This window comes from Neoarius graeffei, chromosome 3 (assembly GCF_027579695.1).
Source record: "Neoarius graeffei isolate fNeoGra1 chromosome 3, fNeoGra1.pri, whole genome shotgun sequence".
NCBI lineage: Eukaryota > Metazoa > Chordata > Actinopteri > Siluriformes > Ariidae > Neoarius > Neoarius graeffei.
This window is the reverse complement of record NC_083571.1, coordinates 31,454,641-31,471,663: the sequence shown is the minus strand read 5'-3', so window position 1 is coordinate 31,471,663 and position 17,023 is coordinate 31,454,641. Positions and strand designations below refer to the sequence as shown.

Sequence of the window (17,023 nt, the reverse complement as noted above, 5' to 3'; positions counted from 1 at the left end):
TTCCGCGTAGAATCATACGTCATCCTCGCCGCCATATTGGATAGGTCAAAGCGGAGAATAAAGATTAGCTGCGTTTAACTGTACCAACAGGTTTACCGTCCAAACGAGATCACATGGGATTACCTTTCACAGGTGAGACGGGAAAAATACTTTTCATTGTATTTGGTCATTATAATGTAATTTTACAAACAGATTTTCCTGACTTTGTGGCTAATATGAAGTCTCGCGCATAATAGTTTATGCGCATGCGTCCTTACTACTTCTATTGTTCTGGTGTCTCCGAAGGGACCGTCTTACAACGCCCCTAGAGGTGTGGCATGTGTATTGCATCGTTTTCAGCAAGCGTTGCGTTGCCATATGGACCTGATATTTTACTGATCGTTGCCCATTTGGACACGATATATTTTTAAATAACATCTCGTTGCCGTTGTCGTGTGGATGTAGCCTAAAGAAGCAAACCCCAAGCACTAAACACGTCTAGGCTAATCGACTACATTTCAGTTAATGGGGCTAATAAACAAGACCGTTCACACTCGAATGCTCAGCTCTCTGATTGCGCTCTTCCTCACAAGTCTACTTAATATAATATTAATCATCAAACAATATCAAGCTACACAGGCACTACAGGCACTCTTTCCTTTATTAAGCCAAAAAGCCACTGTTTCAGTGACCACACAATGAACACCCAAACCACTAGAGGTTAGTGCTTTAGTGATTAAAGTATGCCTGGCAGAGCATCAGGAACCCCAAGGATGGCATCAGGTGTTATATTCACATTCAAGTGCTGGAATAGCTTCAGAAATCGAGCGCCAAATGTGTCCAGTGCCGTCGCTGCCAAGTGATAACACATTTCACACACGGACACCGAGAGGTCAGACTCCCCTTCAGAAAGCTGACTCATTCTTGTCTAAGGGGATGTCTTGAAAGCTGTAAAAACGTCTTTTTGCTTTAACGGAGCCAGCCAGAAACGGCAAACACTATGCTTGTCCTATAAAAATGTCACTACACAATAAATGAAAGCATATAACAATTTGTGATTTTAATTAGATAACTACTGAGCTACGTGTAAGATACTTAATCAACCTGAGTAAGATTAGACAAGTATACATATTAAGCAATGTGAGAAACGCATGGATAGTTTGAAAAAGGGATATATTGAAAACATACTGTATATATAGCAGTGTGTGAAATAAGGAATTTTAACCAGACTGGCACAGGATAAACAAGTCTGAAATGTTGTCTGTCCGTCCGAATTTCAGCCTGTCCGATTGATAGCGCATTCGGACTTCAAATTTCATACGAACAGTTTTTTTTTTTGTAATTTATGGCAGTAGTAAGCCGCTTATAAAAAAATAACTTTTGTTCAAAGATAAACTGTTCATCTAGATCTACTTGTATAACTTGTGATCATTAGCGCCGTATGCTAAATTCATGTATTTTCGCTCACTTGCTGCATGTCATTACGACACATTATATTAATGACAAATAAAGAAAGAACTTTAAACAAATTCATACAACTTGATCAAATTTAACACGATTGTTAAAATATGATGGAAAAAACGCTTTGTCAGGGTCCAAAACCTGTAGTAGTCTATTTTCTTTTAACGTATCTTTTAATGGATATATCTGCCTAGCTAATAACAGCGTCGCGTGGGGTTATGCCAGAATGCACTCCTGCTCGCTGATGAGAAACAACTTGTCATTCATTGAGAGCGTCCGTGATCGGCCAATCACAGGCCATGTTACGACATAATGTATTCGCCCAGTGTAACATTTGGCGGAAAATCAGAAGTAGATTAGACCCATATCTTTACAATTTTTCAGTTTGATGTTTTTGAAATACAGACGGACTCGTGCGAAAATTACTGGTAAATGTCTGCTGGTCCGGCCTTATTTCCCACACTGTGTGTTTTATATATATGATAACAAAATATATAGCTAACTTCTTGCCTTATACAGTGGTGCTTGAAAGTTTGTGAACCCTTTAGAATGTTCTATTTTTCTGCATAAATATGACCTAAAATATCATCAGATTTTCACACAAGTCCTAAAAGTAGATAAAGAGAACCCAGTTAAATAAATGAGACAAAAATATTATACTTGGTCATTTATTTATTGAGGCAAATGATCCAATATTACATATCTGTGAGTGGCAAAAGTATGTGAACCTTGAGGATTGGCAGTTAATTTGAAGGTGAAATTAGAGTCAGGTGTTTTCAGTCAATGAGATGACAATCTGGTGTGAGTGGGCACCCTGTTTTATTTAAAGAACAGGGATCTATCAAAGTCTGATCTTCACAACGCATGTTTGTGGAAGTGTATCATGGCACAAACAAAGGAGATTTCTGAGGACCTCAGAAAAAGCGTTGTTGATGCTCATCAGGCTGGAAAAGGTTACAAAACCATCTCTAAAGAGTTTGGACTCCACCAATCCACAGTCAGACAGATTGTGTACAAATGGAGGAAATTCAAGACTATTGTTACCCTCCCCAGGAGTGGTCGACCAACAAAGATCACTCCAAGAGCAAGGCGTGTAATAGTCAGTGAGGTCACAAAGGACCCCAGGGGAACTTCTAAGCAACTGAAGGCCTCTTTCACACTGGCTAATGTTAATGTTCATGAGTCCACCATCAGGAGAACACTGAACAACAATGGGTGTGCACAATGCCCTGTCCACACGGCAACGGATTCAGGTGAATCCGATACAATTGTTTATCATTTCGGCCTGGCGTCCACACGGCACCGGCGTTTTGGGTGCCCCAAAACGCAATCTTTTGAGAACGGGTTCCAGAGTGGAAAGATCTGGCAACGTTGTCGTTGTGAAGTCGTCTGGATGAGTAGAACGGATTTGTTTACGATGACGTCACAACCACGACTGTGAGTGCTTCACGCCGGGTAGAAGTGTAACGAACTCGATGCGAGTTGTCAACAAATCCTATAACTTGGTTCATGAAACACGCTTACAAAATATTTTCACTGTGAATATTTATTGTGTAATGGTGCAAAGTGAGAGAGAGAGAGAGAGAGAGAGAGAATAGCCCTTAGGGCAGAGTCAATCCCGCCAGCAAAAATAGGGGAAAAAAGGAGCGATCTCACCTCTTCAGATGTTGGTTTAAGTCCTACAATACATTCCTCAAAAAGGGCGTAGAAGAGCAAATTAATCCATCAACGTGTAGCATTCAATTTATTCCGGACCATTAAAGACGCCGCCTTCCGCGTAGAATCATGCGTCATCCTCGCCGCCATATTGGATAGGTCAAAGCGGAGAATAAAGATGCCTCATTCATGTGCTGCGTTTAACTGTACCAACAGGTTTACCGTCCAAACGAGATCACATGGGATTACCTTTCACAGGTGAGACTGGAAAAATACTTTTCATTGTATTTGGTCATTATAATGTAATTTTACGAACAGATTTTTCTGACTTTGTGGCTAATATGAAGTCTCGCGCATAATAATTTATGCGCATGCGTCCTTACTTCTATTGTTCTGGTGTCTCCGAAGGGACCGTCTTACAGCGCCCCTAGAGGTGTGGCATGTGTATTGCATCGTTTTCAGCAAGCGTTGCGTTGCCATATGGACCTGATATTTTACTGATCGTTGCCCATATGGACGCAATATTTTTTTTAAATAACATCTCGTTGCCGTTGTCGTGTGGATGTAGCCAGAGTTGCAAGGAGAAAGCCACTGCTCTCTAAAAAGAACACTGCTGCTCGTCTGCAGTTTGCTAAAGATCACGTGGACAAGCCAGAAGGCTATTGGAAAAATGTTTTGTGGACGGACGAGACCAAAATAGAACTTTTTGGTTTAAATGAGAAGCGTTATGTTTGTAGAAAGGAAAACACTGCATTCCAGGATAAGAACCTTATCCCATCTGTGAAACATGGTGGTGGTAGTATCATGGTTTGGGCCTGTTTTGCTGCATCTGGGCCAGGATGGCTTGCCATCATCGATGGAACAATGAATTCTGAATTATACCAGCGAATTCTAAGGGAAAATGTCAGGACATCTGTCCATGAACTGAATCTCAAGAGAAGGTGGGTCATGCAGCAAGACAACGACCCTAAGCACACAAGTCATTCTACCAAAGAATGGTTAAAGAAGAATAAAGTTAATGTTTTGGAATGGCCAAGTCAAAGTCCTGACCTTAATCCAATGGAAATGTTGTGGAAGGACCTGAAGCGGGCAGTTCATGTGAGGAAACCCACCAACATCCCAGAGTTGAAGCTGTTCTGTACGGAGGAATGGGCTAAAATTCCTCCAAGCCGGTGTGCAGGACTGATCAACAGTTACCGCAAACGTTGAGTTGCAGTTATTGCTGCACAAGGGGGTCACAGGGCAATTCCATGTAAATGTCAACCTCACCATGCAAAAATAAAGCAACATGTAATACATCAAAACCACTCCCAGAGATATCACCTAGGCCTGTATTTTATAGATGTGAATAAGTTGAACCAATTTGTAACCAACCTAATATGTCACTGTCAGTCTTTCTTTCTTATAATGTAAAACCCAAGCTAAAACCAACTTTGATCATGTACAATTCTATATTATTGCCACAAGCCACAGAAATGTATGCTAAAATCCACAAAACAGCAAAACAATAGCCATCCTAAATATTATTTAAGAACTTTGATAGTTTTAGCTGATATTTAGAGAGTTTTTCAAAGGGTTATGGTGGTTAAATTGCTGATTTTCTAAACATATGCCATGTCTATTTCAGACGCGTCACATCCATAACGGAATTTCGTCACATCCATAACGCTGACTTTTCCTTCCGAAACTCTGCATGAAGTACAAAATATTTTAAACAAAGATTTTTTAATATTCACCTTGGACCCCTCTATCAAACGGATATCTCCATTTCGACATTAGGTTTACGATTTCACAGAGTTTGATAAAAATGTACAGTCACCCAAGAAAAGTGATACTTTTTCTGTCACATCCATAACGCATCTTTTATTGGCGTTTTCTGGCATGTCCGAGATGTACTATGGGAATTGTTCTTGTTCTATCACTTCTCCAGTACGGTACAGCCTTAAAATATGCAACACCTGTTTAAATACTGGGAGACAATAAAACATGCACTGGGTCATTTGTTGCCATTTTGAGTTCAAGTGTCACGTCCATAACGCTGGAATTGCTCCACACTAGATACTGAAAGCAAAGGTTCACATACTTTTGCCACTCACAGATATGTAATATTGGATCATTTTCCTCAATAAATAAATGACCAAGTATAATATTTTTGTCTCATTTGTTTAACTGGGTTCTCTTTATCTACTTTTAGGATTTGTGTGAAAATCTGATGATGTTTTCGGTCATATTTATGCAGAAATATAGAAAATTCTAAAGGGTTTGCAAACTTTCAAGCACCGCTGTAATTATATGTTTTACAAGTTAACAGCAGGGCGGCACGGTGGTGTAGTGGTTAGCGCTGTCGCCTCACAGCAAGAAGGTCCTGGGTTCGAGCCCCGGGGCTGGCGAGGGCCTTTCTGTGTGGAGTTTGCATGTTCTCCCCGTGTCCGCGTGGGTTTCCTCCGGGTGCTCCGGTTTCCCCCACAGTCCAAAGACATGCAGGTTAGGTTAACTGGTGACTCTAAATTGACCGTAGGTGTGAATGTGAGTGTGAATGGGTGTCTATGTGTCAGCCCTGTGATGACCTGGCGACTTGTCCAGGGTGTACCCTGCCTTTCGCCCATAGTCAGCTGGGATAGGCTCCAGCTTGCCTGCGACCCTGTAGAAGGATAAAGCGGCTAGAGATAATGAGATGAGATGAGAAGTTAACAGCATAGCTATCAGTGGACATATTGGGGCCATGATGTTTTTTTGCAAGCTAGTTTTGCAAAGTCATTGTCCAGTAAAGAAATGTTAGTGAAATGACTATTAATGTGTCATTTTGTTTTCTAGACTTACGCAATATATTTTACTTACTCAGGTTATATACGTGATTCTTGTTATGGTGGCTGGAAACAAATCAAAGACTCAAGAATTGTTGAGCTGCTTCTTTTATTTAGCTATTATCATCTTGTGTATGAGACTTTTCACCAAAGACAATGAGGTATTTTTGAGGTAACATTAGCTAAAGCCGAGGCCATAGCTAACATTACTCAGTGTTGTAGTTGAGTCACTAAACCTCGAGTCCGAGTCCAGGCTCGAGTCCCCAGTGTTCAAGTCCGAGTCATTAAAGAAAATTTTGAGTCGAGTCTGAGAACAAGACTCCATCCGCACCATTTGACGGTGGCTGTTGCTGCCTTTACATGAAAGCGTCTCTGCTACAGTGTTGGACTAACGTTACTGCTCGACTTCCCCGGTTTAGTTAACAGGCTACAGATAAAAAGCTTGTTCATTGCTCAGCAAGCCCCGCCCACTATCGTATAACATGAGAGAGGGTTAACACTAGCTAGTTCATCGCTCAGCAAGCCCCGCCCACTATCATATAACATGAGAGGGTTAACACTAGCTAGTTCATTGGTCAGTAAGCCCCGCCCACTATCATATAACATGTGAGAGGGTTAACACTAGCTAGTTCATCGGTCAGTAAGCCCCACCCACTATCATATAACATGAGAGAGGGTTAACACTAGCTAGTTCATCGGTCAGTAAGCCCCACCCACTATCATATAACATGAGAGAGGGTTAACACTAGCTAGTTCATCGGTCAGTAAGCCCCGCCCACTATCATATAACATGCGAGAGGGTTAACACTAGCTAGTTCATCGGTCAGTAAGCCCCACCCACTATCATATAACATGAGAGAGGGTTAACACTAGCTAGTTCATCGGTCAGTAAGCCCCGCCCACTATCATATAACATGCGAGAGGGTTAACACTAGCTAGTTCATCGGTCAGTAAGCCCCGCCCACTATCATATAACATGAGAGAGGGTTAACACTAGCTAGTTCATCGGTCAGTAAGCCCCGCCCACTATCATATAACATGCGAGAGGGTTAACACTAGCTAGTTCATCGGTCAGTAAGCCCCGCCCACTATCATATAACATGCGAGAGGGTTAACACTAGCTAGTTCATCGGTCAGCAAGCCCCGCCTACTATCATATAACATGCGAGAGGGTTAACACTAGCTAGTTCATCGCTCAGCAAGCCCCGCCCACTATCATATAACATGAGAGAGGGTTAACACTAGCTAGTTCATCGGTCAGTAAGCCCCGCCCACTATCATATAACATGCGAGAGGGTTAACACTAGCTAGTTCATCGGTCAGTAAGCCCCGCCCACTATCATATAACATGCGAGAGGGTTAACACTAGCTAGTTCATCGGTCAGTAAGCAAGCCCCACCCACTATCAACAGAGCAATGAACAAAGCGTGTCACTGACTTCTCTGGGTGGAGTCTTACCAAACGACGATTGAAGTTCGAGGTTGTCCCCGTCATCTCCTCGATAGTTCTTCTACATATGGAACACACAGCAGTGCATTTTTTCCCACTGCACGAGAAGTCTGTATAAGCAAAGCGGACAATCCTAGGGGCTTCTCTCCAGGCATTTTAGCACCATTAACGTTAGTTTGTTCCTGAACGTGACATATGAACAGGTGAATGTGCATTCTCTCTCTTGCACGAAATTAGTATAAAAATTAATGTAGATATAAATATCTTATGCCAAATTATGATGGCATGTTACAAAAAATAAAGAAAAAAAATCAGAGTCCTCGTCTCCAATTTACGAGTCCGAATGCAGTTAATGTACGAGTCCGAGTCATCAGCGCTCAAGTCCAAGTCACGAGTCCTTAAAATTAGAGCACAGGTTGGATTCAAGTACTACAAGCCTGACGTTACCAAACCAGCACTCGCATTTTCTGCTTGTTACCCCAAAATTTCAACATCACAAATCCTGCAGCTGCTCAGCTGTTCCTTCGCTGCATCTTTGTGTTTCCCCGATCTTGTTCATGGCTTCACTCATTGGCTGTTAAATTATATTTAACAATGCAACAAAATGTAAAAGCATTAACCTTATGTTCATTTGGTACAGAAATCGTGACTCTCCTGGCTTTTTTTTTTCTCCTCTGGGCTATGTGAAAGGCCCAAATGTTGATATGCAGTCACGACCTGATTATAGGGAGAAATGCTCTTTAGCGTATTGCCATTACAGCACTGTTACGCTTTTGAGAGGTTCAATTGCTTCAAATTACAGACTGTTGTTATCACTCACTCACAGGCTTATCTGAAAAGCTCCAAAAGCCTCCAAGTGCCTACGAGAGAGCAAGAGAGAACACATTCATGCACAATAGTTAACAGTGAAGTGAAATTGCTTCTTTCATTCTTGCTTTTTAGGATGAGAAGAACCAAGTGCTCATCACCAACGCTTGGCTACAGATGGTAAGTTTCACTGTGCAGTGCTGTTCAGAATTATTGGCACCTTTTCTAAAAGTGATTTCTATAAAATAAACACACCACCATAATTAAACTGTTCCGTTTACATAGTAGGGGAAAAAACACCTTTGTTCTGTAAAATCATTCATAACTGTTTTGAAAATACTTTTATTTAAAAAAAATGTATTCTCCAGGGCTAAAAATTAACTTCAGTGCCACTTGAGCCAGTATCCCTGAATTCTTAGTAGCCCAGGCCAAAATAAAGTGGCCCTTAAATTTCCTCTAGTCGGACACAAAAAAATTTAAAACCATTTTTACTTGAATAACACCTCACGGATTAATCAACAATATTAATTCTATGTAATTGTTGTTTCAAGGCAAGGCAAGTTTATTTCTATAGCGCATTTCATACACAGTGGCAGTTCAGTGTGCTTTACAGAGGTAAAAGCAAAACAGTAAACAATAGAAAATAAAATTACCTAAAATAAAGGGGGAAGAAGAGCAAAAAACAATAATAAGAATTAAACAATAGTGGAAATAAAGTAATAAAATGAAGTAAAAGTTCAGTAAAAAACAGCAGAATAAAATAGAATAAAAGTTAAGTAAAGTTTAAAACATGCAGAGACTGTAAAGTTAAGTAAAGTTTAAAACATGTAAAGATGACGATATTTATCAGTTAGCAGAAAGCATCTGAGAACAGCTTGGTCTTTAGTCTAGATTTGAAGCTGCCAACAGCAGGAGCATTTTTGATGTCCTCTGGGAGTTGGTTCCATAGCTGTACTGCACAGTAGCTAAAAGCTGCTTCACCACACTTTGTTTTAACAACAGGTTTTACCAGTAAATTTTGCTGCTGCGATCTGGTAGATCTGATTGGGTTAGGCCGCTGCAACATATCAGAGAGTTTATATATATATTTGTTATTTACCAGCTGGGAGGTCCGTATGGTGAAATACCGTGACCGAGGTCTTGAAAGTACTGAGCGAGGCCCTCTGGGCCGAGGTCAGTATTCAAGGCCGAGGTCACGGTATCTCACCATACGGACCGACCTTAAGCTGGTAAATAATATATTTATTTTTTTCTTTACCAAATTCTAACAGAAAACGAGAGCGCCCGAAAGTGAAAACCGAGCCGAGCCGCCATTTTGAATCCTCATTCATGGCTGTAATGCAAATGGCTTCCTCCTCGGTATACAAGTGCACTTCCATGGCAGGAAAAAAACTACATTTTGCCGCCTATGTAGTCCCCTATTTATACAAATAGGAGTCATTCAGGATTCAGCCATGTTTTTGCTCGGCGTTAGCAACAGTTAGAGGTTTTTAGCTTTCTCCCGAAATGTTTTCTTTTATTTCTTCTTCCTCAGGGTAGTAAAACTTGCTTTCGCTGTGAAGACTGTCGTTATCGCTATCCATGCTGTATAATTAATGCTATTCTCCTGAGAAATGCTGGCAAAAATTTATAAGATTTTTGATAATCTTAGAAATAAATCTCATAAAAAAGATAAATGTTGACACAAAATGCTACTATGTGTGTTGTTGTTGTGAACAAGCGAGTCGCCAGAGGTCCATAACCGGGGTCCGTAACTGGGGTCCGTACCGTAGGATACGGACCTGCTCGCCAGCCAATCAGAGCGCAGGATTTGATGGAAACCGGACCGCAAAAAAAATAATGTACATTATTCAAACATTACACTACATTACCATCATTTAGCGGACGTTTTTATTCAAAGTGACTAACAATAAATGCATGTAGCTGAGAGAGTCCAAGAGCGACCCATGCTGAAGTACTAGTGTAAACAAATGGCCTACAAATACCATCCAATATCTGGAATGATCAGGGTAGTTAAGAAGTTGAAGAAGCTTGAACAAATACATAGACAAGGAATTATTTAACTATGGTGTGTTTATTGTTTCCAAAGTTTTTAACAGCATTTGCATTAAAATGGCTAGCCTATGCTTCTCTGATCGAGCTTTTGCTTCTTGAGTCTATACAAGAGACATCATGGTACAGTAGGATGGCAGAGTTCTATTATAGAGCTAGGGACTTACGGTTAATATGGTTATAGTTATAGTATTTGGCAGACGTTTTTATCCAAAGCAACTTACAATATATAAACACTACATTATTAATAAACCAATACAATCGCTCTACTCTGACACAGCCTCCCTTCCAGATGATAGCTGCTGCATGACTGCAGGATTCCCCTATTTTTGCTCTGGCTTGGCTCAACCTTTAAGCAAACAAACTCACCTTCTCTTTTACACATAATTTTGCCAATTTTATTACTGTGTAGATAATTGTACGCCTCCGTCCTTTTATAGTTCCTTAGCGCCTCACCATCAACACCCTCACTAAGAATAAAATAATTGACAATGTCAGCGTAGCTGACGTCGGGCTTCAACTTTATGTGGGCTATCCATTCTATGAGGACAGACGGATGGGGCACTTTGATCGTATTATCCCCAGAGCACGGCAGAAAATCGGACCTGTGTAGCCATCATCTTTGAGCTTAACTACATACAGTAGTAGTTAGCATTAGCTACAAACATTAACGCAGTGGAGCAGAAGAAAGACCACGGCTTCCGCAACGATGCAGAAATGTATCATGGGAAAGGTCAGAGTTCAGGAAAGTTGTGTGCTGTGTCCGAAATCGCTCACTCATTCACTACTCCCTACTCAATATCTAGGGAATTCTATATAGAGGACTATATATTGAACAAGTGGGCTTTAGACCTGGGAGGGGCAGGGGTCGCTCATCTCATTATCTCTAGCCGCTTTATGCTGTTCTACAGGGTCGCAGGCAAGCTGGAGCCTATCCTAGCTGACTATGGGCAAAAGGCAGGGTACACCCTGGACAAGTCGCCAGGTCATCACAGGGCTGACACATAGACACAGACAACCATTCACACTCTCATTCACACCTACGGTCAATTTAGAGTCACCAGTTAACCTAACCTGCATGTCTTTGGACTGTGGGGGAAACCGGAGCACCCGGAGGAAACCCACGCGGACACGGGGAGAACATGCAAACTCCACACAGAAAGGCCCTCGCCGGCCACGGGGCTCGAACCCGGACCTTCTTGCTGTGAGGCGATGGCGCTAACCACTACACCACCGTGCCGCTGGGAGGGGCACGCGGGATCAAATAGCGAGTCTAAAGTTATTGATCGAGAAACATCGTGCGCGTCCACAAAAGCTCTACATCTGTTTTATTGACTACAAAAAAGCGTTCGATATGGTCGAACACGAGCGGCTATGGGCCAGAATGTGTGAGATGGGATTCCCTAGCCACGTGATACAATTGCTACGCTCACTGTACAAAAACCAGCTGGCTGCAGTTCGGACGAGCTATGGTCTCTCAGACTGGTTCTCCATAGGAAAGGGTGTTCGACAAGGCTGTGTGGCGTCGCCCGGCCTTTTTAACCTGTACTCAGAGCGAATCATGCACGAAGCATTGCAGGATTTCACCGGCGAGATCTATGTGGGAGGCAGGCATATCACCAACTTACGCTATGCGGATGACGTGGCTCTGGTGGCAAACTCTATGCGCGAACTGGAACAACTACTGGGACGTGTAAAGGAAGCCAGTGAAAAAGCTGGTCTGTTCTTGAACGTGCAGAAGACGAAATTGATGGTGGTCGGCAAGGATGCGAGCACTGACGACGATGACAGTTTTGTACCGGAGACGCTGGTGGTTGATGGCGAGGTAGTGGAAGAGATCGAGGCTTTTAACTACCTAGGAGCGATGATCAACCCAAACAGCAATGAGACAACCGAGATACGGCGGTGACTTGCGATTGCAAAGACGGCAGCTATCAGCCTGGCCCCTGTATGGACGGACAGGAACATCCGTCAACGCACAAAGCTACGCCTCCTCTGGTCACTGGTGTTTCCGATTGCCACCTATGGGGCCGAGTCTTGGGCGCTGAAAAAGTCTGATCGGAAGAGAATCGAAGCGTTCGAGAACTGGTCTTACCGCAGAATGTTAAGGATTAGCTGGACTGAGAAGAAATCGAACATCTACAGTGGGGCAAAAAAGTATTTAGTTAGTCACCAATTGTGCAAGTTCTCCCACTTAAAAAGATGAGAGGCCTGTAATTTTCATCATAGGTATACCTCAACTATGAGAGACAAAATGAGAAAAAAAAATCCAGAAAATCACATTTGTCTGATTTTTAAAGAATTTATTTGCAAATTATGGTGGAAAATAAGTATTTGGTCAATAACAAAAGTTCATCTCAATACTTTGTTATATACCCTTTTTTGGCAATGACAGAGGTCAAACGTTTTCTGTAAGTCTTCACAAGGTTTTCACACACTGTTGCTGGTATTTTGGCCCATTCCTCCATGCAGAGCTCCTCTAGAGCAGTGATGTTTTGGGGCTGTCGCTGGGCAACATGGACTTTCAACTCCCTCCAAAGATTTTCTATGGGGTTGAGATCTGGAGACTGGCTAGGCCACTCCAGGACCTTGAAATGCTTCTTACGAAGCCACTCCTTCGTTGCCCGGGCGGTGTGTTTGGGATCAGTGTCATGCTGAAAGACCCAGCCACGTTTCATCTTCAATGCCCTTGCTGATGGAAGGAAGTTTTCACTCAAAATCTCATGCTACATGGCCCCATTCATTCTTTCCTTTACACGGATCAGTCGTCCTGGTCCCTTTGCAGAAAAACAGCCCCAAAGCATGATGTTTCCACCCCCATGCTTCACAGTAGGTATGGTGTTCTTTGGATGCAACTCAGCATTCTTTCTCCTCCAAACACAAGTTGAGTTTTTACCAAAAAGTTCTATTTTGGTTTCATCTGACCATATGACATTCTCCCAATCCTCTTCTGGATCATCCAAATGCTCTCTAGCAAACTTCAGACAGGCCTGGACATGTACTGGCTTAAGCAGGGGGACACGTCTGGCACTGCAGGATTTGAGTCCCTGGCGGCGTAGTGTGTTACTGATGGTAGCCTTTGTTACTTTGGTCCCAGCTCTCTGCAGGTCATTCACTAGGTCCCCCCGTGTGGTTCTGGGATTTTTGCTCACCATTCTTGTGATCATTTTGACCCCACGGGGTGAGATCTTGCGTGGAGCCCCAGATCGAGGGAGATTATCAGTGGTCTTGTATGTCTTCCATTTTCTATTAATTGCTCCCACAGTTGATTTCTTCACACCAAGCTGCTTACCTATTGCAGATTCAGTCTTCCCAGCCTGGTGCAGGTCTACAATTTTGTTTCTGGTGTCCTTTGACAGCTCTTTGGTCTTGGCCATAGTGGAGTTTGGAGTGTGACTGTTTGAGGTTGTGGACAGGTGTCTTTTATACTGATAACGAGTTCAAACAGGTGCCATTAATACAGGTAACGAGTGGAGAACAGAGGAGCCTCTTAAAGAAGAAGTTACAGGTCTGTGAGAGCCAGAAATCTTGCTTGTTTGTAGGTGACCAAATACTTATTTTACCAAGGAATTTACCAATTAATTCATTAAAAATCCTACAATGTGATTTCCTGGATTCTTTCCCCCCATTCTGTCTCTCATAGTTGAAGTGTACCTATGATGAAAATTACAGGCCTTTCTCATCTTTTTAAGTAGGAGAACTTGCACAATTGGTGGCTGACTAAATACTTTTTTGCCCCACTGTATGTGAGGCAACAGATTGGAGGCAGCTGGAATCTGATGAAGTATTGTGACAAGCTGAAGTTGCGGTATTTTGGTCATGTTATGAGAGCGGAGGGAACAGTGGCCGATTTCATCACTGGCATGGTCTTCGGAACGCGATGAAGAGGCCGGCAAAAGACACGTGTGATGGACGGAGTAGTGGCCTTGACCGGGATGGGGCTTTCGACTGCTGCCCGTGCGGCGAAAGACAGAGAGGGCTGGAGGGATATTGTGCGACGGGCCACGGACACTCAGCCCCCCTGAGTCATCCCGCACCACGACGACGATATATTGAGCTCGTTGGTAAAATGAGAAAAAAAATGAATTCAGACACTATTCCATCGCGCCATTATTTCCGTCATTATTGTCACACAATTAAAATGTGCCAGATCAGCCGACTGGTGGGTTTTCATTCAAAATAATTAATACATGCATGCGTTTTTGTGATAAATCCATATTATACTGAGCATATTTCCAACATTAATAAATACAGAGTACTTTGTATCTGCTGCATCTTTCAGTTCTTTTAAATCAAGGCTGAATACTTTCTTCTTTGCCGCTGCCTTTTATTCAATCAGATTTGAGGCTTTTGATTAATTCCTCGCTCTGCACTCTAACTTTTATTCTTGTATTTTATCTCTTATTCTATTTTGGCTTTTTTTCTATTCTCTTACTATTTTTAATCGGACTCGAATATCAGTTTATAATGCGTTTCTTCCTCTGTCCATTCACCCCAACACACTACAATATTATTGCCATTTTCACGCCACAACTTATACATTTGGCTCGTAGCCGTTGTCATAAGAAAAAATAAACTACTGCTATACTTAATCTAAAATACTTAACGGTCCTTATGAAACAGCTTTTAAAGCTCTGTGAAAATGCACGACCGCAATGCCTGATGGTATATATTGCTTGATTAGTGACCATCGGTTGTTCACTACTTTTCACGATGCATTGTGGGATACTGCGAGTCCACTATATAGTAGGGTGCATCAGTTGCCCTCACTTTCATAAAATCTTATGCATTTTTGTTTGGGTGCTCCTTTTCACCAATAAAGACATCCTGTAAAATTTTTTGACCATATTGAAAAGTCTAATGGTGGCACCATGAGGTTCATTTTTTGCCCAAAAAAACGCTTATTTTATGTTTTCGCGCAAGGTTTGAATCACAATGTTGGACTCCATTTATTGATTTCTTGTGAGCCAGAGATCATGTTAAGAACCTTTGCAAGGGATTGAGAAGCATTAATGTGATTCATAATACATTTGTATTGTTTAAAAGTAGTTGAACAATGATTCAATGAACAGCTAAAACTCAAACTGTGCTTGATAATATATTTAGAATATGTACTAAAAATGTGTATCTAAAATATTTGGTATACTCTATAAGGTGCCATAACGTTTCATGAAAAGTGATCAAAATTTTGTCATAAAAGTCATAAAATAGCAGCTTTTTCCATAACTTTGAGCTCCTGGTGCCACCATTAAACTTTTGAATTTTGTCAAAATATTTCACCCAGTGTGTTTTCTTCCCAAAAGGAACATAAAAACAAAAATGCATCATGATCGGAGGAACTTTTCATTTTTAGGGGGCAACTGATGCACCCTACTATATAGGGTGTAATAATTCTGACTATACATCCGGACAGTACTACAAAATGGCGAACTCGCTATATAGTCCACTATATAGTGAGTAGTGAGTGATTTCGGACACGGCAGTGGATATTGTGGAGTGATCTGAAAACTCATGAATGGCTTTGAACTTTGCACTTTAGAACTAAACTTTTACGAGAATTCACAAACTCAGAGTTGAGGAAAGGAAAGCAAAGAAAAGTACTCCAAGGAAGGAACATTTTATTTAATTTTTATTCTAATTTTTTCGTTCTTCTCAAATCATAGTCAGGGCGACCAAATGTCAATTTTTAGTGGCCCTGATCAGTTTGTAGTCGCCACTGGCGACCGTGCGACCACTAAGTTTCAACCCTGATTCTACTTTCTTGTCATTATACAGATACAAAAGTGTAAATTATAACAAAATGTAAACATAATGTGTTATACATGCAATTACTGTGGGATAGCGAGCTACACAGAGTTTTGTGAAAAAAAGTTGAGCAGGTTTCAATTTTATGTAAATAGTAAGCGGAATATAAACAATATGGATGTATAATTAATCACACGGCCATCAATCAGCAGGTACTCGCACCACATGTCGTGGACACGTAGTGTCTTGGACACCGTTAGTGTATCTACAAATTAATTAATTTATAAGCTCATCACTTCTGGGGAAAAACGATTAATGCTTTTTGATGAGTCATCCTGTACTAGTCTGGTTGTTGTCCAATTAAATGCTGTCTAGACCGTATATGTCACACCCTCACGCTTCAACACGCCATCATGATTATACGCCCGCTCTGAAGGGGGGGGGGTGTATCCTGGTTTACCTCTGTCCGTCCATCCAGATCTCTGTCCGTCCGAAACACCCTTTTTCTCAGCAACCACAAATCATAGCCACTTGGTACTTGGTACCAAACTTCAGCTTGGGGTTCTATACTGTGTATACCATTTTCAGGTCTGTCCCACATCGACTTCCTGTTTACCGACTGAATGTATTTGGGTCTGTCTCAGAAACTGGGTACTGTGTGGGAACCCCACTAAATATACTCACAGTCAATAAACTATACAGTTTCGAATGGTGACATTGGTTTTAATTTTAAATAAAATGATGAAAGAAATAATACAGATAAAACTAAATCTTTGATGTGAATACTGTATTCAGAATTTGGCAAAAATTCTGCAAATTTGTGGAAAAATGGCGGCTTGATCTGGGACATGATAAATGGTTGACTACATCGCATTCCCTTAAAAAGGTCGTAGTCCACTGAAAAGTCTACAGTTATCACTAATTATATTTTAAGTTGTAACTTCATACACCTAAGGATTGGTGCGCTCACAGAATAATCATAACCGTAATAAAACATCATGCAAAATATTTGATCGCCGTCGTAACTCCGTTTTCCGCAAACGCAAAACCAATACGATCATGTGTTTTGA

The 17,023-nt window shown here is 41.5% G+C and overlaps 1 protein-coding gene across 2 annotated transcripts in view; it reads left to right on the top strand.

Moving 5' to 3' along the window:
- chrna8 (cholinergic receptor, nicotinic, alpha 8) overlaps nucleotides 1-17,023 on the top strand; it is a 226,142-nt gene that overhangs the window by 140,446 nt on the left and 68,673 nt on the right. For both annotated transcript variants that reach the window (XM_060916665.1, XM_060916666.1), the window contains exon 3: nucleotides 8,292-8,336. In XM_060916665.1, the coding sequence (XP_060772648.1) occupies nucleotides 8,292-8,336 (45 nt within the window). The remainder of the gene's footprint in view (nucleotides 1-8,291; nucleotides 8,337-17,023) is intronic.